General features: G+C 38.9%; 2 protein-coding genes across 2 annotated transcripts in view; one reads left to right on the top strand and one right to left on the bottom strand.

The window, feature by feature from the left end:
• Positions 1 to 506: 506 nt before the first annotated feature.
• Positions 507 to 3,517, bottom strand: LOC146369255 (troponin I, slow skeletal muscle-like). The gene is made up of 8 exons (XM_084910505.1): positions 3,451 to 3,517; positions 2,929 to 2,941; positions 2,719 to 2,760; positions 2,302 to 2,343; positions 1,904 to 2,035; positions 1,729 to 1,818; positions 1,279 to 1,461; positions 507 to 1,185 (listed from the first exon to the last, which is right to left on the bottom strand). Exons 3-8 carry the CDS (start codon positions 2,737 to 2,739, stop codon positions 1,084 to 1,086), a joined length of 570 nt encoding a protein of 189 aa, XP_084766631.1. The 5' UTR covers positions 2,740 to 2,760; positions 2,929 to 2,941; positions 3,451 to 3,517; the 3' UTR covers positions 507 to 1,083.
• Positions 3,518 to 7,953: 4,436 nt separating this feature from the next.
• Positions 7,954 to 25,696, top strand: part of st8sia1 (ST8 alpha-N-acetyl-neuraminide alpha-2,8-sialyltransferase 1) — a 54,967-nt gene continuing 37,224 nt past the window's right edge. Inside the window, exons 1-4 of the mRNA XM_084910504.1 lie at positions 7,954 to 9,121; positions 9,793 to 9,937; positions 16,318 to 16,427; positions 19,914 to 20,006. Coding sequence (XP_084766630.1) covers positions 8,943 to 9,121; positions 9,793 to 9,937; positions 16,318 to 16,427; positions 19,914 to 20,006 — 527 coding nt within the window. The 5' untranslated portion in view covers positions 7,954 to 8,942. The remainder of the gene's footprint in view (positions 9,122 to 9,792; positions 9,938 to 16,317; positions 16,428 to 19,913; positions 20,007 to 25,696) is intronic.

Raw genomic sequence — 25,696 nt, 5'->3', positions numbered from 1 at the left:
GATTGGTTTAAATGTAGAAACCATTATAAAACAGCTCTTTAACAACATAAAGTGTCAGCCGTCCTTTGCACGCAACACTGATATGCTGCGTGCAGCCCTATCAGCACACACAGATGTTTCTAGTCCATAAAAGTATAAAACAGACTCACCACTTCCAGAAGTCATGAAGCTATTACTGGTGTTACTGTCACGCCTCAGATAACAATGTCTGGCTTTCAGCAACCAGACAACCCAGTCAAACAAAGAAGCAGTGCATGAATGCATGAAATGTCTAGGATGACAGTGTTAGTGGTCTTCTGAAGCTTTCTGGAGCTTTGATTTATAGAAGATGACATCATGGCTGAATATACTCTGTCAAAGTCTAAGGTGGAACATGTGTTGGAAAGCCTCTTTGTTTTACTTCTGCCATTAAACTGCTTTAAATGTTACTTGTCATAATGAATCCCTGTTAAACTTTCTTTTTCCAATTATTAAATGCTACTGTATGTCGAAAGGAAAATTAAACTATTTTAGAAAAGGAGCCTTTTTTTAAATTTTTTATTCATTTGCTTTGAGTTTACTTTAAACATGATCTTTTGCTTTCACACAAGGTCTATTTAAAACACTGAAACAGATACACAGAATGCAACTGCCACCTGTTGTTCCCCCTCCCTTCACTTTTCATCTTTCTTTTTAAATCCATCAACAGCCAAGCTGCTTGCCGTCCTTTGACGTGCCACACATAATCCTTCTGGTGCCAATAAAATGAAACACGATAAAGTCAAGTACAGATATGGAACATCACCGATGGAAACAATATGTGTTCATTTAAATCCTCTTTAATTGTCTTAAGGTGACATAACAAAACAAAATATTCTTTGGTAACAAAAAAAAAACCATGGGCTTCTACACTTTTATTTTACACTTTAAGTGCCTTGAGTCGTTACACTGAGTGACTATCAGGTAAAATGCAGCACAGGTGGGATTTATACTTGCTTTTACCTCAAACTAAACTCCAGCAGCTTTCGGGTCAATTTGTCTCCCATTAGGTATTCCACTTTTTCTGCCTAGACAGCTTAACTTTTCCTGCTTTTAGAGGTGATCTCACTGTGCTCCGCCGCCTGTGTCGAACATCTTCTTACGGCCCTCCATACCTGACATGGCCTCCACATTCTTACGCCAGTCGCCTACTTCACTGGTAAGCACCTGAGAATGAAGAGAACCGGGAAGAAATAAATAAAAATCATACTGAGAAACACGAGATTAGGAGCTAAGATGTGAGAGTGGTGATTCTGGTACCTTGTCCTGTTTCACATCCTCTTTCTTCACAGACTTGAGGTTGGCTCTGAGGTCCATTGAACCTTTGTGTTTGGAGCCCAGGAGGGCTCTCATCATCTCGTCTGCTGACACCCTCACTTTTCGCAGGGCAGGCTTTTTGAACTTGCCCCCAAGGTCCTGTACCTTCAGCTTCAGCTCGTGGATCTAAAGCATTATGATGCAAAATGTATGAAAAAAACAGAAACAGGAAGAAAAAGCTCACTTTGTCTCCTTATTCTTTAGTTTTTTAGGAGAGTACATAGTGTAAAAGTGCTGCAATAATATTTGAGGAATGTCTTTCTGTTATATTGGCCGGCCTGTTCTGGTTTGACCTAAATATACAGTTAATAGAGAATTTAGCCCCCGATTTCAATGCAGACATTTTACAGATACAAAGGATATGCAGAGGTCTGGAGGATAAAAGAGACTTACATCTTTGTTATGCTTGCTCACTTTGGATTCACAGTCATATCTCTCCTCATCCACAATATCAATTTTTGTATGAAGCTGCTTGCACAGTTCCTAAAAGATCAGATATTGATAACATTAATATTATTATATTTTCTGCTTTACAAAAGCTGGTCTTTTGTGGCTTTAGAGAGCTTACTTGTAGTTCTTGCAGGGACTTTCCAGACAGTTGCAACGGAGGCAACTTTTCTCCTAAATAGCGTACTTTCTCCTCCTCCCTCTCTTGCCTCTCCTTCTCCAAATCCTCACAGGCTCTTGTGAGGAGCAGCATCTGATTGGACACAAATGGGTATCAATCACAGGACAAGGAAGTTTTAGTCTGACCGTGACAAAAATGAGAATTTATGTTGGTGTTCATAAACAGTATGTATTATGTTATATGGCAGTGAGTCAGGTGTGCACCAAGAGTTAATGAAACTTGCAGCATGTGCATGGCTCGTCATATTGTTCTTATATAAAATAGTATTAAATTAATATCAAGTTTTGTTGTCATGGGGATATATAGCAAACAAAAAAAGGTGTGTAAAGGCAACTCACTTTGAGGGAGAGCTTGCGAGAAGCCGAAATCTTCGACTTCGGCTGTGGAGAAAGCCAAAGCACAATCAGCTCAGTGATTCTAAATCAAATATTGATTATTTAGGTCTGTAAGGTGATATTTACAGTGTCCAGTACAGTAAATAAAAGGCTAACAAAGTACACTGTATCTTTCAACTAAAATTAAACATTGCACATTGTATGGAAAGACCTGCGAGTGTCAAACTTGACCCCACTTACTGCAGTCACACATAAAAAGATAACGCTTTATTATTAGGATGAAGTCAAGGGGAAAGCTCTCAGGGATGCAGATAACAATTCTGACAGATAACCACTGCCACATCTTTGCCATGTGTGCAAGGACAATGTGTCCCCTGTCCATGCATGGAGGATTAACACTGTGGAATATAGCTGGCTCACCTTTTCCCCTCTGGGATTCATCGTTCTGGATCTGTCGTGCTCCTGAAACAGCAAGCAGGAACACATGAGGACGATGATCTTAAAGGCAATGGCAGGTTTACAAGAGTCCATTATCTATTCTTATCCTTTTAGGAAGCGAGCACAACTTTCCCTTAAAAAACATTTTCACAAATATGAACCATACAGCAGGCATAAAAGGAATTTTCTTACCTCACTTCAACTTCTTGAGCAGAAACAAACACATGGAAGAAAAGAAAGTTTGTATTAGTGACGTTTTGGTGTAATATGTCATCCCATTAAACTACACTGAAAATTAACCATGTATAGCAACCAGAAATTTACTCCATCATGTTGATCGTCATCCCAAATATTAATTTTTTCATTCTGTATTTTTTACAGTTTAACTAATGACAGCTCAGCACATTTGCTAAGCGAATACATCAGCTACAACATTTGTTCTGACAAAAAAAGTGAAGCCAGACAGCAGCAGTTACACACAGATTTTTAAGATCAGCTCTTTGTTAGGTTGACAGCATTTATGTACAAGTATGTACAAATTACTATATTGTACAGCTTTAACCATTAACTGTCTTATTGTCTACAAAATCTATTTTCTGCTCTAATCTTGTAATAAAATTTAAATTATATTAGTACCTTCTTATTAGTCACTCTGGTAATATTCTGAGAAACCTTAACTAGGTAAAACACACAATATAGCATCTGTTCTTTTACCTGTAAATGAGCGTCTGTGGAGGTGAAGAGAGTCAAACAGCAGCTGCTGAAGACAATGGGCAGCTTTTTATGTGGGGTTGATGGCGAGTGGACAGCAGATATAACGTCTGGTCCCAAGAATGTGCTGGCAAGAGACCAAGCATTAAATATCACCTCCCCTGACACTGACAACACAAGGAAAGTGTAATAATAAATCCGTAGCATTGCCTTAATGGTATTGTCTAGAGATCAGCATTTGAAATGTTATCATTTTTCCCAATTGGAATAATTGGAAAAATTCACAAGCTGATATATTAGTAACAAATATTGTCATTATTATAAGTTCTCATAAAAAGGACATTCGAAAGCTTGCCAATTCTTCTATGTTGGTGAAGCCAGTGGCTATATAACCTAAGCAATTACATCAATTCATTATAGCTAAAGAGATTCTCTCAGTAATAAATATGCTGTTTATGAGAAACCTAAAGCCTTTACTGGGGCTAGCCAATGCAGACAATCATACTCTAAGAATAGATCAGGCCTGTTCGCCATTGTACTCTGCTTTTAACCGAGTTAGCAGTGTCAACACATGCGGTAAGGTTTACTGCAAGTACAGTAAAAAAACAGAGTTTAATTCATTTTTTTTCTTTTTACAGACAGTTGCAAAGAATCTGGGGTTTTCTTATCCAGGGTCTTTACATGACTAAACGGTTTACAGACTCCAGAGAAATCTCTGTGCGTATGACTGTATGAGCTCAGGAAGACTTCTAAAAGCTTTGTAGAAAGCAAAAATCACTGCAACCACAAATGGTCACTTGAGTCATCTGGATTAAATCTGGGTCCTTCGCACATCTGTGCAATGTGCTGTTCTTTAAAATTTCCAGGAAATGGAAACAGGAAGTTGGTAAAGACAGGAAAAATCTGCTGTGTGACAAGGCATGTAACAGCCATTCATTTCCTGGGGTGAAATGAGCATCTTAGTGTAGAAAAGTATGAGTTTCAAAATATTTGTTGTTTCATTTTAGGGTCATTTTTCAGTGACATTTGAAAAAAATGACAAATTCTCTCTGTGAGAATTACCAAAACAGTCAAAGAAATCCCAACAGAGCACACTCTTTAAATAAACTACATTAAAAAGCAAGGCAGTTGCTCAAAGCTGAAGAAGGCGCATATACAAAGATTTCAAAACACAAACATCTACTGTCAACAATTCTTTGGCACGACTTTACAAAGACTCCAGAGTATGAGCGCTAATCTTGACCTGAGCGCTGACTCTTCTTGCAAATCACTTAACCCCTGAGCATCAAGTTTCTAATCTTTCCAGTGGCTTATACTGGAATAAAACTGATGCAAGCGCTAAGGTGTTTTTGGTAAACTGAGCATTAGCTACAAAGGGCATCTTCATATAGAGCCACATGTAACATGGAACAGTCAATGCTCCTTTGCTCTCTTGAGGGCTTCTCACAGATTAGAAATCATTGTGAAAATTAGTGAGAATATCTGTCAGCTAAAAGATGAGCCTGTCAGACATGGTTCCTTCTGACCCTACTTGACTTCACTGTAACGCCATTATAGACCGACCACATAATACCATTCAAGTTTAGCATCACGGATGAGTTTTGCATTCTGTGGCTTTAAGAGCAGTGCATTCAGCAGCCCTTAAGTTCAAGATAGAGTATTAAATATTCATTGCTAGAAATCTGGAAATTGCTTGCCAGTATTATTGTTCAGTTTGTTACATCTCAAACTTCTTTGTCTTCGCAATTTTTAAATTAAATCAATATATATCTTGCGTCAGTTTTTATTTGAATCCTTTTACCCCAATAATTTCCATTAAATCCATAGACAACATAACTCTAAGAGCTTGGGGTTTTTTGTGCCAGTAAATATTCTTATGGCATACACTACCAACTTATCTGTCATATTAGCAGTACACTGCTTTCAGCGGTGGGCAAGCTAAAGAGACAATACCTCAGTGCGTAACGAGTGTCAGTAAAAGGAAGAAGATGAAGGGGACAACAAATGTTCTGTCATATTTTTTTTCGAGTGATCCTCAGCAGGTGGGAGTGCTATTTCTGATGCAACCCAACTCCCTCCTGTCTTTGCACAGACACACGGGCACCCAAAAAGAAAAACTAGGCAGGCCTTGGTATCGGGGAACTGCTTGTAATGCACTTTCTACTGGTGCTGCATTCACAAATAGGTCAGTTACTTTTGGGCTTAAAGGAAAGAACAAATGGAAAAGTATTTTTTTTAATTTAAAGAAGATATTTAAAGTTATATTTTGCATTTGTTGTATTTGTCATATGTTCCATAGTCCACCTGAACCCATGGTCATGACATAACAAGTTAAGTTATCGTGTGTATTGTGTATCAAATGTACTACTTTTTAGGAAAAACAAAATGAAAGTAATTTTTTTTCATTTACAGCCCTAAAGTACAACTTTGAGTTATTTTAATAATCACGTATTAAACTTGAGCATCAGAATGAGGGAATACCATTTAAGTGACTTTGACCGTGGCATAGTTATTGGCACCAGATGGTCTGGTCTGACTATTTCAGAAACTGCTGATTTTCCCCACATGACCCGCTCTAGGGTTTCCAGAGGGTGCGTCAAAAACAGGGACATAAAAAAACAGGAAATAAAGAACAGTCCACTAGAAAAAAATGCTTTCTTAATACTAGATGTCAGAAGATAATGCACAGACTTTTCAATCCAAAATGACAGTAACTCAAATAACCGCTTGTTACAACCAAGGTATGCAGAAGAGCTTATCTGAAGGCACAAACACTTCAAACCTTGAAACACATGGGCTACAGCAATAGAAAAACCACACTGTTGTCAGTTAGGAACACAAAACTGAGGGCACAGTTTACACAGTTTACATTGACCCCCTCCAAAACTGCAAGATTGGAAAAAATGTTTCCTTTTTTCTGTAACATTTGAGTTTGTGGGGTCAGATTTTGACATAAACTGCATGCCAGTATGAATCCACCCTGCCCTTTATTAATTGTTCAGACTGGAGGTGGAGATGTAATCGTCCTGGGACTTTGGGTGTGTTCGTGTCAAATGAGCATTACTTGAATGCCCCAGCCCTCCTGAGTATTTTTGCTGACCATGCCTCCACAGTCACCAGATCTCGATCCAAAAGAACACCTTTGGGATGTCGTGGATGAGCAGGCTCACATCATGGACGTGTACGGCTCACGAATCTGCAGCAGTTGTGTGATGCTATCACATCACTTCCCTTATCAAGCTACACTCTGATAAGAAACATTTGTGAGGCTCTTTTTTTTCTTTCTTGTGTATTTTTAGTATCTTTTTTTAATATATAAGTGCCTTGTCTTGAGTTCCCTTATAAGTATCTCATAACTGTCAGGGTCAAAGAGGCATCCTGAGAGAAAGCACAGCTGGAAGCAAAGTTAAAAAATTCAAGTTACTGAAAATCTGGTATGCCTACGCCCACACACCGGATTATTCTGGGGGGATAAAGCAGTTACATAGCGAAGGTTTATACAGGAGGTTATACTGCAGCTGCAAGTACAGTCCAACTCAAAAGAAAAATCCTGGGCACATGGCAAAAAATGGACTTTTTTGTTGTAAAGCAATCGTCTGAAGATAAGTCTGGATTAAAATGAGATCGCAAAGTGGCTTTAGTGTGGTGTTGAGGTGTGGTAATCTCACAGCTGCAGCAGCGTCTCATGTGAAATCCTATTTCGCTTGTGCAGGAAATGTCCGGCAGGGGGCGACAGCGATTCAAATCAGAGAAGATGCTTGCTTTTACGCCTCAGTCATTGACAAGTCAGCGGTAATACAGACGTGACTCTGAAGCAGGATCTTTAAAATAAAGACTCTCACTCAAGAAATATGTTGAAATATGCTGTAAAAGAAAAGTTAAAAGATTAAAAAAATGTACAGGTAATATTATAAACAGTCACTTGTCACAGTGAGAAATGTAAATTACTTAGCAGAAACCTTTCAGTGAATATTACAGTAGCATGTGGATGCTGTGCCTTTTACTTTATGAAATCAATCATCAAGATAGTGCCTAATAATCGAAAAATGTTTCAAGGCAAGTCCAAAGAAGAAAGAGAAGCGCTGATGGCTAAACTTGGTACAGCAAACTTTGGAGTCGCACGCTCCGCTGAGGTTCCAGCTCCTTGAGATAAGAAGTCTTCTTTGGATTTTGATGTGTTTATCTGCTCTTTAAGCCAGAATGTTTAACATTAAGGTTGACAGTTAACATTTTAGTGTTAAAAGGACAGTACCTTCAGCTTCACCTTCTTATATGGGATTAGAAAAGCTTATTTTTCATGTAAAATATATTAAGACCTGTAACTGGTATCATAACAGATACAAGATTACACAATATGCTCTAAGGCATGTGTTTTATGGCATTGCTTTATCGACACATTTGCAAATTTAAGATTTGACTTTATTCCCCCTTTTTATTGACATTATGTGAGTGTGTTATATGGTCTGGCAGAATGCATTGCACGCCTAGATGCATTATAATCTTATAATAGTCCATGTGCTCCTCGGTTGCATGTTTGGCCATAAAACCATTAAAAAGGGTTATGTGATTAACTTATATAACATCTACTGTTTGGGTTATCCCTAAATAAACATGACGTGCTGGAAGAGCTATTTATCCATGATTTTATCTATATGTTGTGTTAGAGCAGACAGTTTAATAAAATAATTTCAATAAAATTCAAACCTAAATTGTGTTCAGGTCCTTCTCAGCTTGCTAGGTGCAGGGGTGAAGTGGACAAGCGTGAGCCGTAAGGATCGCGTGTGCTTTTATTTTGAAAGCCGTTTTCCGTTGTCGCACGAGGTACTATTGGCATTGATGCGCCTCCGACTGCACAAGAAGCACTTTGTCTGAGGGAAAAGGGGTGAGGGAGGGGGCGGTGTCGATAGAAGAAAGACGGGGAGGTGGAGGGGAGCTGAGTCGGACTTGGCTGGTTAACTTGCACCCCCAGAGCAGAACAGTCCAGGATCTGGGCGATAACGCGCGGTGATCGTGGTCGTGGGGGTCGAGAGAGATCCAGGTGGAAAGGAGTGGGACATACAGAATCGGGATGCAGCAGGACGCGGGGTTTGGAGGGAACACGCGTGCCTCCTCACGAACCGCGCGCTGTAATGGAGATGGTGATGCACCAAGAACAGAACAGCAGATTCCTGCAGAGCCACACACGCTGCCCCACAGCCCCGCGACCCAGCGCCAGCCGTTGCAGGGATAGACGCTGCTCGCTGTTAAAACCTCGCCAAGAAAAAAACGGATTTCCAAACTGATGCTCGAGCCAAACAACTGGATAACAGACTACCTTGCTCCTCCATTCATACCCCCACCGCGTCTGCGGGATGAGACGGGGATTCGGGACGGACAGAGAGACCTGCTTTGAAAAGACTGCGTTTCACACCACAGGCTTCGCTCTGCTGGTGGTTTTGAGAAACAGATAAGAAAAAAAGGAGAGGGATAGAGGGGAAATAAAATAAAAGGGAAAGATGTTTCTGCGATGCTACCGGGCCAAATTGTCGGCGTGGGCCGCTCTGTGCGTGCTGGTGCTTTGCTGGTTTTACGTTTTCCCTGTCTACAGACTGCCGAGCGATAAAGAAATAGTGGAGGAGGTGCTGAGGCAGGGGGAAGACTGGCAGAAGAACCAGACCGGCATCGATTTGTACAGGTTCGACTCAGAGCTCTGAATTTCCTTTAATAAGCTTCAAGCTGTGATTGGCAGTGTGTGCCCCCCCCCCCATTGGATTTAAGTGTGTTTCAAGAGAAGATGAAATGATTAATAATAATTTTAAGGCTTATTGCTGAATGTAACAGATTCCCAGGAAAAAATAGGCCTCTAATTTCAGCTTCAATTTCGTAATTAATACATGCTTTTAATATTTTGGTGCTTTAAGACCAACAATTATGACAAACAAAACCATAATTCTAAAGGGAGTAATTCTAATGTATTACAGTAGTGTCTCAGCCATAAAGATGACCACAGACAAAGCAAAAACAGAGCTCTGAGTGTGTTAGTTACACAGTAGCAGCTTTATTTATATCTTATTCAACATTCTCAGAGGCAAAGCTGATTACAGGGTAATCAGAGAAAGTGACCTCTGAAGAGCACGCCTGCTGGAGGATGTGATGCTCACTTGGAGCTGGGTTGTTTCTGTGGTTCTCTTTTAATGGAGCTATAAAGACCTTTTATATGTTAATGACTTAGGTTTGCTTGCTTCTTGGGAATTAACAGATGAGAGAAAAGGCAGTTTAAAATTAGCTTGATGTAATCATGTAATATAGTTAAAGTATCTAATTTAGTTTAGTCACCAAAATTGGTGTTTCCTCCTTTCTCCACAGGAAGCTGCTGTCAGAATGCTGCGATCCGAAGCGGATGTTTGCAGTGACCAAGGAGAACTCCCCTGTGGGCAAAGTCCTGTGGTACGATGGCGAGTTTTACTACTCGCACACCGTCAACAACAACACGTACTCTCTCTTTGTACAGGTATACTGATAAGTACCACTCTTATGTTTCTCAGAAAATAGTGCTGTCTGAGTTGCTGTGACGGTCAGTTCACATACGAGTCCTTCCTCTTGGTTTTATTGTGGGGTTTTGACTTTCCCACATCTAGAGATGCATGTTTTTAAGACCGGCAGCTGTGTCTTTGAGATGTGACTAAGACCAAATAACTGAAAATTGATTTCTGTCCTACCCACTGCATTACAGATGTGTTGTGGTGACTGTGTTAGTGTGAAATCTAGCTGATCCATAATGGAGGAGGGGAGAGGATTACAGATCTACAGCTCTTAGTGTGGACAGGAGTCGATATGAAGATGTGACGGGATTAGTGGTTTGGGGCAACTTGAAAGCTGAAAAAGATAATACAGTTAGTTATTCCCTGCAATTCCTGCTCTGTCCTTTTATAACACTCAACTATATAAGTCTTGTTCTGATTTTCTTTCTCCACTTAAGTCTAGGACAGTGTTGTTGCAACACTACTTAAAACTGGAAAGGGGCGCGGCTTCAAGGTCTTTCTTCTTTGCTCTATTTTCACTTAGGAAAAAAGGAAAGATGTTTTTTTTGTGTTCATGAGTAGAAACAGCAACGAAAGGGGAGCTATAGGTGTAAGTGCTGTTGCTGTGTTTACCGTATTGAGTTCTTTCTCTGAGGCTTTAGATCTGCAGTCAAATATCCTTCTTGGTACATGTGATGAATATTTTACCCTAATTTCCCGGCATGAGCTGTGCATGTTCTTTCATGAAGGACAGGGGGAGGTGAGTGTGAATAATTAAATAAAATGACCAACCTAGGCACTTGTGTTTGTTTGCATTTGCATTTAATATATTGGTTTAAACATAGACTTACTGTCACCGGACACTTTATTAGGTACAGTTTGTTAGTACTAGCTTGAACTGCCTTAATTATTTGTGTATAATATATTCAACACGGTACAGGTAACATTCATCAGAGATTTTCATCCTTATTGACATGACAGTATCACACAGTTGCTGTATATTTATGTGCTGCACATCTATGACGAGATTCATCCAGTCCTCCACGTGCAGAGTGCTCTGGTGCATTGAGATCTGGTGACTGTGGAGGCTATTTCAGGACAGTGAACTTATTGTTATGTTCAAGAAGCCAGATTGTATTTTACTGAACTTTGTGAGAAGGTTCATCCTGCTGAAAGTGGCTATTAGAAGATGGATACACTATGGTCATAAAGGAATGGACATGGCCAGCAACAATACTTGGGTAGGGTGTGGCCATAAATGATCCTCAGTTGATACAAAGGAGGCCTAGAGTGTGCCCATAAAACGTCCCTCACACCATTACGTCACCACCACCAGCCTAAACTGATTTTGTTGCTACAAGCAGAATGAATTCATGCTTTCATGTTTATGCCTAATTCTGAGCACGTCATAGTGTTGACATGCTTCACGGTCTGGTTTCAAATTGCAAAATAAAAACCACACTGATATCGAATCGTGTCTGAAGTATTGTGATCGTATCGTGGTGTTTCTGGGGATTCCCACCTTTAGTACATCAGCAATTGTGAATTACTCAAACCAGCTTTTCTGACACCAACAACCATGCCATGTTTAAAGACACTTAAGTCACCCTATTTCACTATTTAGTTTGACCAATGAGTTGCTGTCATGCGATTGTCTGATTAGATATTTGTGTTCACAAGCAGTTGACTGTACTACATGCTGCAACAACGCGATTTCATTGCAGATAAATCACTTGCAAATGTAAAAGAAAATGTTGAGCTAAAGAGAGAGATATCATCTGCGCATAGCAGTAGATTGCATACTTCACCTCTCCTATTTCCTGTTTAGCAGAATCTATGCATTTTTGCTCCACATAATGCTCTAAAATCAGACTACATTGCTTTATCCAAATTAAATCTGGCACTGTGATTTCATTTGTGGAGATGAACCTGCAGCTGTTTACACAACCAATTACAGGAAAGATTTCTTAAGCAACAGTGGCATAGAAAGACAGGATCCTGTTTTTCAAATATAGATATGCTGGTTTTCTTTTTTTTTTAGATGATGGCAAAATAAATGTATGTGTTTTGGACAAATCAAGCAGTTTTCAAGACCTCGCCTTTTGTTTTGGTGATGTGTCAACTATAATCCAAATTCTAATGGAACTATATACCTTGGTTTTGAGATTTCCGAAACAGCCCCGTTTTCAATGAAGTATACTTGGAGCGTTGCTTTGTTTCTTACATTGAGAGCAGGGCTCTCAATCTCAGATGAGCTGGGGTCGTTTCATTGGAGGCCCACGGTAGTGTTCGAAGACTACAAAAAAAAACACAACGCTGAGTTTTATACAGTTCAGTCTCATAGGCTGTTGTGATGAGCTGTCCGGGATCCTGTAGATCTAGGTTCAGGATTTTTAGCTCCTGTGTCATGTCTACAAGGAATGCCAAATCCATTATCCATTTTGGATCATTGATCTCAGGAACATCCAGTCTTCCAATTTCCATGAAACGCTTTAAATTGCAGTACATACAGTGCCTTAGTTTGTTCTCAAAATGCTCAGAATTGGCAGTGTTTTAAACCTCTGCATCTGGTGTAATTTACACATTTCAGGAGAACAGACATGGTATGTTTACATGTCGAGGATTTACTGCATGTTGATGTATAATGCAGTGCAGAACCACTGTTGGATCTCCATTTTCCTTCTCTACGTTTCTCGGTACCAGTGCTAATGCCGGTGGTAATGCCCCCAAATCTATTCCACTTCATACCAAGCCACTCAATAACAATACACAGCTGCTGAAATCTATCTTTAGCTTTGGTCTGGCCGGACAGGGGACATAAACCTAGCAACTTTTTTTCTCACCTCAAACTTGTCGATAACACTTTCGATGAAAACTGCAAATCTGCTTGTTGCACATTGAATAAGCTCTTTTTTCAGGACATAGGAGACCAGCAACTCACAACATGCAAAGAGAGCAAAAAAAAAAAATCTAAACTGAGGTTTTCAGCTGATATTCTTTAGATGTACAGATAGTGTGTTAGAGTCTCATTACAGGCAAAGATGATGGAGTAGTTGTTTATTACATTTCCTGCAATGTATAGTGTGTATATTAAACCAGTTTTCCACTTCATGTACTTGTTAATCGACATGTGTGGCAGACAGTGCTCAGAACACTGTAAACAGTGGAGCTGAACATTATTTCCATTAGAAAACAGTGCGATAAGGTAACACGGTGGGTTTTGTGTTTTTAAGTGAACTGACTCTATAAAGTGACTGTTTTGCCCAACATTTCTTTTATTCCAAGTGTGTTTTTCTGACTAAATACTATGATTAGGTCATCTTTTCATTTCCCTGCTCCTCTCTAGAGCCATGTCCTTGTGTCTATTGCATATTTTTATGGGGACCGTTTCACTTTCTTAAACCTATATTGTGGCTAGTTATGGTTCCCAGTAAAAAGACAACTGATAGTTAGGTGGGATGTACTGTGCTCAAATTCAAACACACAAGCACTCCCTTCTTCTCAACTCCCATTGCTGTGATTGCAGGTCTGAATGCAGACAAGCAGCCACGCTGCACCAAGCTGGCAGCAGCTACAGTATCTGGGCATGTGCCAGGGAATGTGCCAATTAGGGCTTTGACAGTTAATTGCTGGTTAGTTCAGTGACTGAAACAGAGCATATATACATACAGCTCAGTGAACTGAGCAGTAGAGTCCTATAATCTTTTTTTTATTTTATGTTTACTTAGTGATGTGTTTCCTTTTCTCTAGACCTTTGACAGTGTATGCAGCACAACTGACTGAGTGAAAAATCTTACATGAAGATTATAACACCAAAAAATAGAACAGAAGTCCAACACTAACTACTTAAACATGTTTTCTCTTTTATATCATGGTAAATTTGTCTGTTCAGTCAGTTGGATAAATCAGGTCAACTTAACAAGCCAAAGAAAAAATCTGTCCATGTATTAGTAAAAGATTTGTTTTATTGTAAGTAGTTGTGCTGTTGCTAAAGAAACAAGTGTCTTCCTTTAGAGCTTTACAGCTTTAGCTTGTTTTTCTGGTTCCTGTCCTCTTCTTGGTTTGCTGTTAAAGGTCTAAAAGAGACTCTAAGGGCAAAGAGTCTGTGTTTGCGTCTCTATACGTGTGTGTGTGTGTGTGTGTGTGTGTGTGTGTGTGCCTCAGGCGGGTGCACTCTGAGGGGAATAATGAGAACAATTGTTTCCACTGTCTCGCTTAATCCATTCCCTTGAGTTAAAAGCAGTCAATGCACAAAGAGAGGACATTTCTTTTGGGTGGTGTTTCAGTGTCTTCTGCAGCAGCTTTAATCCTGTCCTTAATAAGTTTTCAGCTGTGGTGATGGTAAGATAATGATTCACTGCAACAAAATTGATTACTGGTAGTGACATTTTTGTTGTCACTTCCTTGTTGGTTGTTTATTTCAAATGGACTACAGTAAAGTGGAAAACGGAAGATTTTAAAGTTGAAATTTGGGGGGGGGGGCATGGACACCATACCCTCTAGATTAAAAAGGAGAGGGACTGTGAGGTGTATTGTCAGCGCTCACCTAAAAAGTCTGCATCTCTGTTGATATGGAGGTGCTTTAGTGGAAATGGTTCCCTGGAAAAGTCAAAGGAGCTTGCAAGGAAAGCGTCTGGACTTCTTTAAGTTTACTTGAAGACGTTTCACCTCTCATCCGAGAAGCTTCTTCAGTTCTAAGGTCAAATGGTGGAGAGTCCCAGATATAAACCTAGTGGGAGTATCCCCCCACAGAGGGACAAAAGGACCCCCTGATGATCTTCTAATCGCCTGAGCCAAGGTGTGAAACTGGGTGTGGGTCCCAATCAGCCAGAGTTTCGGGTGTGTTCATTGTGAAACCTGGCCCCACCTTATCATGCGAATTCCTGAGGTCAGATGGCCCAGGATGTGAGTGGGCGTTAAGGCGTCTGGGAAGGGATCTCAAAACTGGATTATAGATGGCAGAGAGTTGGTGTCGTAAACCCCCGCCTCTGTTCAAAGATGGTTGCTCACAGTGGACATAGATGGCTTCTTTCACTCCTCTTTCAAACCATCTGTCCTCTCTGTCCAAAATGTGAACATTGGCATCCTCGAAAGAGTGTCCTTTATCCTTAAGATGCAGATGGACTGCTGAGTCTTGTGCTGTGGAGGTGGCTCTTCTGTGTTGTGCCAGTCTCAGCACAACACAGAAGAAGCTTCTCGGATGAGAGGTGAAACGTCTTCAAGTAAACTTAAAGAAGTCCAGACGCTTTCCTTGCAAGCTCCTTTGACTACGATGACCTGGATGACTGAGAACCTTCACAGACATCTTCCCTGGAAAAGGCACCAGCAATGTTGAAAGGTATATACAGGTTAGAGCAGTGCTCTCCATCAATTGGAATATTGGTGATGTGATCCTTGGCTGCTTCAGTCTGCATGCCAAGATACTGATTCATAATTTGATCTCTGATGCATTTATCAGAAAGTAGGAATATGTGTGTCATCACAGTGTGCGTGTTAGAAAGCACTTAGACGTAGACAAAAGTGCTTATGTGAATGGCTGAATGAGTGAATGAGGCATGTTGTGTAAAGCAGCGGACCCCAACCCCCGGGTTGTTTGGTACTGGGCCGCAAGAGTTGAGGCTCGGTTTTTAGCGTTATTTTTTTTATCATTTTTATCGTTAACTCAGTTTCCCTGGGTCTTTTCCCGTGTGTTATGAATAAATCTTCTTTTTTTGGCACAGCTACTGGTTTTATTTTGTTTTTGTTGTATTTATCTGCGACACCTTAAAGGCTGGTCCATGAAAATATTGTCGGACATAAACTGGTCCGTGAGGCAAAAAATTTGGGGACCGCTGGTGTAAGGCATTTTGAGTCCTCCAGTAGAGTAGAAAATCAGTATGTGAGAACTAGTCTATTGACCATTTACCATGCTGTACCCATCTGCTTCAAGGTTCAATGTGCTGTACATATAGAGATGCTTTTTGGCATACTGTAGTTGTAACAAGTGATTATTGAGTTACTGTTGCTGTCCTATCAGCTTAAAATCTGGCCATTATTGTTGGATCTCTGGCATCAACAAGGCATTTTTGCTGAGAACTCCTGTCAGGCAGTGGTTGTATGGAAAAATCTCCATAGATCAGCAGTTTCTGAAATTCTCTTGCACCAACAACCATGCCACGTTTAAAGTCCTGGATAATACACAGAAACTGTGTATGATCCATCTCTATTACCTCAGCCTGCCTCAACTCTTCTTATCACTTTGCTGGTTTTGTCGGTCAGCACCCGGGGGCTATAAAGGCACATTAGCACTAGGCCCGGGGTGTTACATCATGTGTTTAGGAGCTAGTGGCTGTATGCATTCTAACAAAGCTTAATGTTGTCTCCTGTGCAGGAAAACCCTTTGCAGCTTCCCCTGAAGAAGTGTGCGGTGGTGGGCAATGGCGGCATTCTCAGACACAGCAAGTGTGGTAGGGATATCGACCAGGCCGACTTTGTTATGAGGTAAGAAACAAAAAACACTCCAAATTTGAATCAGCAGTGCCCCAGAGACCTGCTAGATACCATCAGTGATTATAAGAGCTGGTGTCGATTTCAACAAAGAAGGAAGAACAGAGACAGAAAAATGGGCCACAGTGAGGATGAGAAAGAAAAGAGGTTAAGCAGAAAAAAAACATCTGATGGGGTATTTCAGATATTTATCTTCTGTTATGTTATACTAGGAGTATCGATTGTATTTTATAAACGTGCTGATTGTCTTGGCATTTTTAAAAAGTAATCAAAGACTTGAGACTGAGGAGGAGACCAGGGGGGGAAAGGTACATTTTCATCAGTTATAAGGGCAGTAGAAGTTCAAGTTGAAGAACTAATGTACCATCAACAGTCAACAGACCTCGTGCATGCAGAAAAATGCATGACATATGCATTTCAACTAAAGGATGACCTTTGAGAGCGCCAGGAAATAGTGAATACTTCTGGATAAACACTTGATACAAGCTGCATTTGCACAAACGTCTTTTAATTCGTGGTAACTGACGTACTCTGGCTAGGTATGTGTCAGTCTAAACACAAAGCACAGCTGATTGTCCGCCTCGAGAAAACACAACAGAGCATTTCTTTGCTTTGAGCGACAGTGAAGTGAAACTGTTTCTGTCTTATGTTTAAATTAGGTTGTCTGTATAATGTTGAGTATGTGTTTTTTGTCTGTGTGCTTAGTGGTTATCTTTTGAGTCACCTTCTAAATTTACTTTGACTGTTGGCCCTATTCCAGGAAGAAGGTTTAGGTAACAGCTGTTTAACTTAAAGGTACAGTAAGCATTTTTGAGTTTAATTAATAGAAAAAAAAATACTCTACTCATAAATATTCATTGATCCATTGTGCAATTACATCTTCCAACAAATCATGTATTTGCATAAACTTAGATTTCCGTCTATTAAAAATAATAGGAGCGTCCCCTGATTTGTGGAAGCCACCATGTTGCCCCACCGTCTAGATTGCTGTGGCGAAGATGAACATCACTGTTCCACCTAATAGCATTTTATTTCTGTGTCTAGAAACCAGCCACATACATAGTACATCTTATAAATTACTCTTAACTTAAAAATCTGAAATAACTCTTTCAAATTATACATGACCGTTTAACATTTACACATATCATGATCTCTTTGTCATTATGCCTCTTCCTGCTCCAGCTCTGCTCTTTCTTTCTTCATCATTTCCACTTAATTTTGCTCTTCCTATCCGCAAGTCCTGTCAGCTCTGAGCCAGTTACCAGAGTAACAGACATTTTCTTCCATAAACTCGCTTTCTCTCTGACTAAATTTCCTTCCTCATTAAGTTGCTGTCACAGTGCATAATACTAGAGTGAATAAACAGAGTGAATTAATTTAATTTACCACATTTTCCGCGCTATAAAGCGCACTTAAAATCCTTACATTTTCTCAGAAATCAACACTGCGCCTTATAATTGGTGCGCCTTATGTATGAATTCTGCTTGTGCTTACTGGCCTCAAACAGATTTTATGTGGTACACGGCACTCAAAAATCTGTCAAAAAAATGTTTTAGTACAACTTTGGTAAGCTACAAAGCCACTCCACTTGATGGATAGTCAGGAGCCCTGCGGAGTAATCTGTGTCCAAACCTCCGTCTGCTTCAGGTCCCAAAGCCAAATGAACACTGCGGCATCACTGAGAGTTAAAAACTGTTTAAATTCATTCATTTATAATAAAATGATCAGCGTTGCTGCTTTACCAGGTGTGACAATTGAGTTTAACATCCAGGCATGAAAACGGAATTTATTAAATTTAATGGAGTTAGAAGTTAGCAGGAAGTTAGCTTGCTAGTTTCTACCTAAACATGATATAGCATGTTCTGACTGAGAGATTTCTGAAAAAATTAAAACATACAGCTCTGCTATCACTTCCAACATAAATGAAGACAGAAAACTAAACAACATTGATGTTTGCAGGGTTACTGAAGTTGCACTAGCTGGTATATAATGATGTGCTACGTGATCGCTAGTGATACAGCTATGTTAGCATAATGCTAACTTTTTTCCACTCGATAAAAATTAAACGGACCATTAAACGGACTAAACTTCAGTCAGGAGAACAACTGAGATAATCTACCCACAATATGAGGTTAGTCATTAATATACTGCAACAACATGGGAATAGAGCAGCTGCAACAGAATTCAACATTAACGAATCAATGGTACGGAAGTGGAGGAAGCAAGAAGAATGAGTTCAGTAAAGTTTGACTTATCTGACTGTTTTGTTTTGCTTAATGTGCCTTATAATCTGGTGCGCCTTATGTATGAAAACAGACCCGTTCAACGACAGTGCGCCTTATAATCCAGTGCGACTTCTGGTCCGAAAAATTAAAGTGAATTAAGTTTATGTTTTTACACATGCTGAAATCCTACTTAGACATTTGTTATTTTACCTCCTTAACCATCACCGCTTTATAATCAGTTGTCAATGTGAGAACGAAGACAGTGATTATGGTACATTTCTTATCAACTCAGGAAAAAACCTGGAAAAATTGGTCTCCATTTATTTAACTCTGTGACTCTGGGGACAGCACAGGAACATTAACTTATTTCTCTGGAAAAATGTTGATATACTTTAGCAATCATTATTTAACTCTGTATAAAGCTTACGGCAGATAACACACTGATCAGCAATCTGTCATTTGCCATACTGGATATCATTCACGTTGATTTAAAAAAGATAAGGCTGTCACAGTTGGGATCTTGGGGGTGAATATTTGAAATAAATCGAGTCGAATTGAGTTCAAGAATCTAAAACAGAACTAAATATGTAAGTGTTAAATTCAGCCTCTAGACACCCTGTGTTCTGAACATTTCATGGTGACAGTTGGTCACAGGCTGAGATGCAGTCGTTAAATTATGTAAACATATAGTGTCTGACATTCAGATTTAATGCACCATGACCATTCAAACAGCAGTCGCTTTCTAAAACATCAGATATTTATTGGATTCAGTACCACATACGAAAGTGACCTAGGTCAGATTTGAAAATATCTGATTTTTGCTTTTCAAACTGTCATACCATAATCGGACATGGGCCGCATAGGGTCAGAAAAGTCAGATTTGATGCGCTTTCCCCTGCAGTGTGAACGTAGTCAAAGTGACTCTCTAAAAAATTAAGTTTGGTAATAGGTGACCACAGAAAGTATAGTGTCTGTGATCATGACCGGATCAAGCAATTTGAAATGACTCCTTTTTCCCTTCCTATTTATTAAAAAAAAAATCTCATAGCCTATAGTGACCTCGGTCCACTGGATTAAAATGGATGCTCTGCTCTTTATTTACCTGTTGCTATGGTGAATCTCAGTATTGGAGCTCCATTAATGATGGTTTTCTTTCTCTACTCATGCATGCACTTAACTTGGGCTAAACATGTTCAGAGCTGATCTGCCGTTGTCCAACTGAAAACTCAGACTCGTGTTTGTTCTGTTCATTTAGGTGTAACCTTCCACCGATCTCAAAGGAATATGCGGAGGATGTGGGCACAAAGACACATCTGGTTACAGCCAACCCAAGCATCATAGAGAAAAGGTAAACAAGTTGGAAACTGCACCCCTGTCGCAAACACTAAGCAAATGTACATTTGTCACTTGACCAGAAACACTCAAAGTCAAAGTCAGCTTTATTGTCAAAGACCATATGTACAGTCTTACACAGGAATTTGCTCCCATGGCCCTCAGTGTACGCTAAAAATATAAAGACAAAAAGGGAAAAATAATAATAACTAGAAAAATTTGCATTTCCTGCGAAAATGCAGTGTGGATGCTTTAAAGCTGAAGCTGTATGCAAAAAGTAGCTGAAAAAGCTGAAAAGTTGCAGAAATTGCAAAAACTTTGCAGAAGCAAAGGAACTTTGCTAAAATGGAATAACTTAGCAGAACTGCAATATCTTAGAGGAAACATAATACTTGGCAGAAATACAATAGCATAGCAGAACTTAGCAGAAATATTGTAACTTACCAGAAACATGATAACTTCTCAAAAATACAAGAATTTAGGAGAAATAGTATAAGATAACAGAAAGAATATATTTAGCCAAAAATACTTAAACATTACAGAAACACTATGATTTAGAAAAATAGTACAACAGAGCAGAAATACTGTGATTTACCAGAGACACTGTGATGAACTATGAATATTGTCATTTGAAATTAATACTATGTTTTAGCACAAATACTCTGGTTGAGCACAAATATTATAACATAGCAGAAATACAATTATATAGCAGAAATGCTATATTTAGAAAGAAAAATATAATATAGTAGAAATAGTATGATTTAGCAGAAATACTACAATATAGCATAATAACAATGATTTAGAACAAATACTATGATTGAGCATAATAGTAATAACTTCAGTGAAAATACTGGAAAAGTAAGATGACAAGCTGAAAAAAAAACGGAACATGGTTAAGTTCCCTCAAAACTAATTGTTGTTCACCTGTGAAAAAAAAATAGAAATAGAATAGAAATAAAAATAAATTTAAAAAACAAGAACGAACAGCCAACAGTTACACACAAAATCAAATATGTATACACAAATGCACAGAGAGAGAGACACACGGAGGGTCTATGCCAGTCAACCAGTATGAATATATTATATTTTTTTCCAACAATGAGATGCTGCCCTAAAGAGGGTCTCTCTCTCACTCTCTCTCTCTCTCTCTCTCTGTCACACAAACACACACACACACACACACACACACGATCCAATTCAGTCAACCAGTCTAAATATATTGAATTTAAATCTTACAATGAGATCATCCCATAAAAAGGCTTTCTCTCTCTCTCTCTCTCTCTCTCTCTCTCTCTCTCTAGGTCACACACAGACACACACACACACACACACACACACACACACACACACACACACACACACAAGATCCAATTCAGTCAAGCAGTCTAAATATATTGAATTTAAATCTTACAATGAGATCATCCCATAAAAAGGCTCTCTCTCTCTCTCTCTCTCTCTCTCTCTCTCTCTCTCTCTCTCTCTGTCACACACACACACACACACACACACACACACACACACACAAGATCCAATTCAGTCAAGCAGTCTAAATATATTGAATTTAAATCTTGCAATGAGATCATCCCATAAAAAGGCTCTCTCTCTCTCTCTCTCTCTCTCTCTCTCTGTCTCTCTCTCTCTCTCTGTCTCACACACACACACACACACACACACACACACACACACACACTCACACTCACTCACACACACACACTCACACTCACTCAGGGAGAGAGGAGTATGTTTCTAGGTCAAAGACTGGGAGCTGCTGAATTTGAATCCACCAATCAGAGAGCCTGTGCACTTTTTCCCGCCAAAACAGGTGCATGCAGCACAGAGAGACACAGGACTTTTGCAGTCTATTTCTCATAGTGACGACTCCCCTCAAACAAATGACCATAATTTCCTAACCGTAGGGGCTAGAACGGTCATTCTTACACCGTTTTGTTCAGAAGAGATGGGGGAATCTTCCAGTGTTGACAATTTATCATTAAAATATGAATTATTAAAGATATTTGACTTCTAATGCACCATAACTGAGTAGAGCGAAGCAAAAACTGCCTTGACCTGCCCTCAAACAACGCTTTGTAACTCTAAATCTATTTGGAGTATCGATATCATTCTTTCACCGTAAGAGACAGCAGGCTTTGGTGAACAGTCATGGAAATTTTCAGGTCTCTGTGGAAATCCATCAAAAAGATATGACGAGAGAAAAAAGTGGTTCATTTCCAGAGTTTGAAATCTGAAGAAATCTGAGCGAAGGACGAATTTCCTACCCTCAAACAAGTCCAACTCATTTCAGAACGGAAATAGGTGAGAAAAACATTCTTGAATTGTGAGCGTCAGGAGTGTCTGAAGATATATGGGGACAAGCCTCATGTTTGAACTTCGCTTCGTTAAGGAGATATGACGATTCGAATATGCCTCTCATTACAGAAATCCAGCAGTGATTTTGAACAAACTCTCCATTGACTTTCTATGGAGAGTTTTGAGACTTTGTGTTGGTCTGAGGAGATTTGCCAAAATTCTATAAATCCCACAACAATGATAGTGACATTTTCTGAAAGCCAGCAAAAATACCTACATTTTGATGTATAATTTGTGGAAGTTGAGTGAAAATTGAGCAAGTAGCAAACAGTTGTTCGGACATGAAGAGAAGACTGCGAAACCTAGAGTGGCACACTGGAAGCCAAGTGCATAGCAACCATAACAACGCATGTATTTTGTGAAAAATCTAAATTTTGCAACTCAAAACTTTAAGAGGCATAAAAGTAAAACGGTAAAAGATTTGAAAAAGCTGATTTATACCTGAATAGCCCAATAATTTGTGAACATTTTAAAGTTTGAATGGTTGTTCTACGTGAAAATATGAGGAAGTAGTTAAGTTGCAAAAACAAGAAAGTTTTAGCAGAATTGCGGAAGTTTCCCATTCATTTCAATGGGACAAATTAAAGGAAAAAAGTGGAATATTTTAAAAAGTATAATAGTGAAAAATACCAAAAGATATAGCCGGCATTAGCAAAAATAGCAGAATAGTTTAAAATTTGAACGGCGAAAATCGGCTGAAAATTGTGGAAGTAGTTCCACGGCGAAAAGTGTACGGAAGCGACGAGAATAATAACTAGAAAAATTTGCATTTCCTGCGAAAATGCAGTGTGGATGCTTTAAAGCTGAAGCTGTCTGCAAAAACTAGCTGAAAAGGGTGAAAAGTTGCAGAAATTGTAAAAACTTTGCAGAAGCAAAGGAACTTTGCTAAAATGTAATAACTCAGCAGAACTGCAATATCTTAGAGGAAACATAATACTTGGCAGAAATGCAATAGCATAGCAGAACTTAGCAGAAATATTGTAACTTACCAGAAACATGATAACTTCTCAAAAATACAAGAATTTAGGAGAAATAGTATAAGATAACAGAAAGAATATATTTAGCCAAAAATACTTAAACATTACAGAAACACTATGATTTAGAAAAATAGTACAACATAGCAGAAATACTGTGATTTACCAGAGACACTGTGATGAACTATGAATATTGTAATTTTAAATTAATACTATGTTTTAGCACAAATACTCTGGTTTAGCAGAAATACTATCATTTGGCAGAAATACTATGATTGAGCAGAAGTACTAAGATGTAGTAAAAGTACTTTGATTTAACAGAAATACAATTATGGAGGAGTAATACTTTAAAATGGGAGAAATATTGATACACACACACACATACACAGAGCCTAAAGGGAAGAGTATTTGTGCCATGGAGTGTTAACAAGAATGTGAGGTCCATATTAGAAAAGCTGGTAAAATCATAAAAGTTTGCAGAATTGTTATAAATGATGAATATGAATTACTGGTCTGTGATAGTGTATTAACTTGTAGGGAAAAAAAACATGTTGACTAAGGTGGAATCGAACCCACGACGTTTGGGTTGCAGACCCGTGTCATTACCAACTGCGCCACTGGGAAAGAGAGAGGGCGCCTTGAAAAACAGGGTGATGAGCAGTCAGAATTAGATCGCGGTGAGAGGCGAAAATCGCCGTTTTTTTGGAGTTACAAAACATTGTGTAACTCAAACACTAGGTGGACTAGAAGCATAATTCTTGGACTGGGTGAATCAGCGGACTTTGGTGTACTTTGACCGCGATTTTCATTGCTCTCTGTACATCCGTCGCTGAGATATGACGAGAGAAGAAACGGCAGACCTCAGATATGATTGGCTGGCTGGGAAGCCGTGCAGGCCCTGATATGTGCATTTGAATGTCTGAGTCCTCACAGAGGATTGGCTGCCTGGCAGAAATATATAGAAATAGTATGATTAAGCATAAATACTATATTTAGCAGAAATACTATATTAAGCACAAATCCTATAAAAAGCAGAAATACTATATTAAGCACAAATCCTATAAAAAGCAGAAATAGTATGATTAAGCATAAATACTACATTTAGTAGAAATACTATGTTTTAGCACAAATACTATAAAAAGCAGAAATACTATATTAAGCACAAATCCTATAAAAAGCAGAAATACTATATTAAGCAATATAAATATCCTATAAAAATCTTATAAAAAGCAAAAATACTGAACTATGATTTGGTAGAAAAATTATAATTAATCAGAAATACTATATTTGGCACAAATCTTATAAAATAGCAGAAATAGTATGATTTAGCACAATAGTAATAACTTAAACAGAAAAATTGGAAAAGCAAAATGGACAGCTGAAAAAAGGGTGAGAGAAGTAAGTTTCTAGCTCAGTCAAGCTGCCTGGGAGCTGCTGAATTTGAATCCACCAATCAGAGAGGCTGTGCACTTTTTCCCGCCAAAACAGGTGCACGCAGCACAGAGAGACACAGGATTTTTGCAGTCTATTTCTCAGAGTGACGACTCCCCTCAAACAAATGACCATAATTTCCTAACCGTAGGGGCTAGAACGGTCATTCTTACACCGTTTTGTTCAGAAGAGATGGGGGAATCTTCAAGTGTTGACAATTTATCATTAAAATATGAATTTTTAGAGATATATGACATGGATGACTTGTTGACTTAGAAGCCACGAATTCCCCAATATGCAGATTTGAATGCCTCAGCCCACATATATGATTGGCTGGCTGGGAAGCCGTGCAGGCCCTGATTTGTGGATTTGAATTCCTCAGCCCTCAGATATGATTGGCTGGCTTAGAAGCCATGAAGGCCCCAATATGCAAATTTGAATGCCTCAGCCCACATATATGATTGGCTGGGAAGCCGTGCAGGCCCGGATTTGAAAATTTGAATGTCTCAGTCCTCACAGAGGATTGGCTGCCTGGGGACCTGGCAGAAATATATAGAAATAGTATGATTAAGCATAAATACTACATTTAGTAGAAATACTATGTTTTAGCACAAATACTATAAAAAGAAGAAATACTATAATTTAGCAGAAATACTATATTAAGCACAAATCCTATAAAAAGCAGAAATACTATATTAAGCAATATAAATATCCTATAAAAATCCTATAAAAAGCAAAAATACTGTACTATGATTTGGTAGAAAAATTATAATTAATCAGAAATACTATATTTGGCACAAATCTTATAAAATAGCAGAAATAGTATGATTTAGCACAATAGTAATAACTTAAACAGAAAAATTGGAAAAGCAAAATGGACAGCTGAAAAAATGCTGAACATGCTAAGGGTCCCTCAAATATACTTGTTAAATGA

This window comes from Perissodus microlepis, chromosome 17, assembly GCF_051167445.1.
Source record: "Perissodus microlepis isolate ML-2025 ecotype Zambia chromosome 17, ASM5116744v1, whole genome shotgun sequence".
NCBI classification, from domain to species: Eukaryota; Metazoa; Chordata; class Actinopteri; order Cichliformes; family Cichlidae; genus Perissodus; species Perissodus microlepis.
This window is presented reverse-complemented; position numbering and strand designations above follow the sequence as displayed.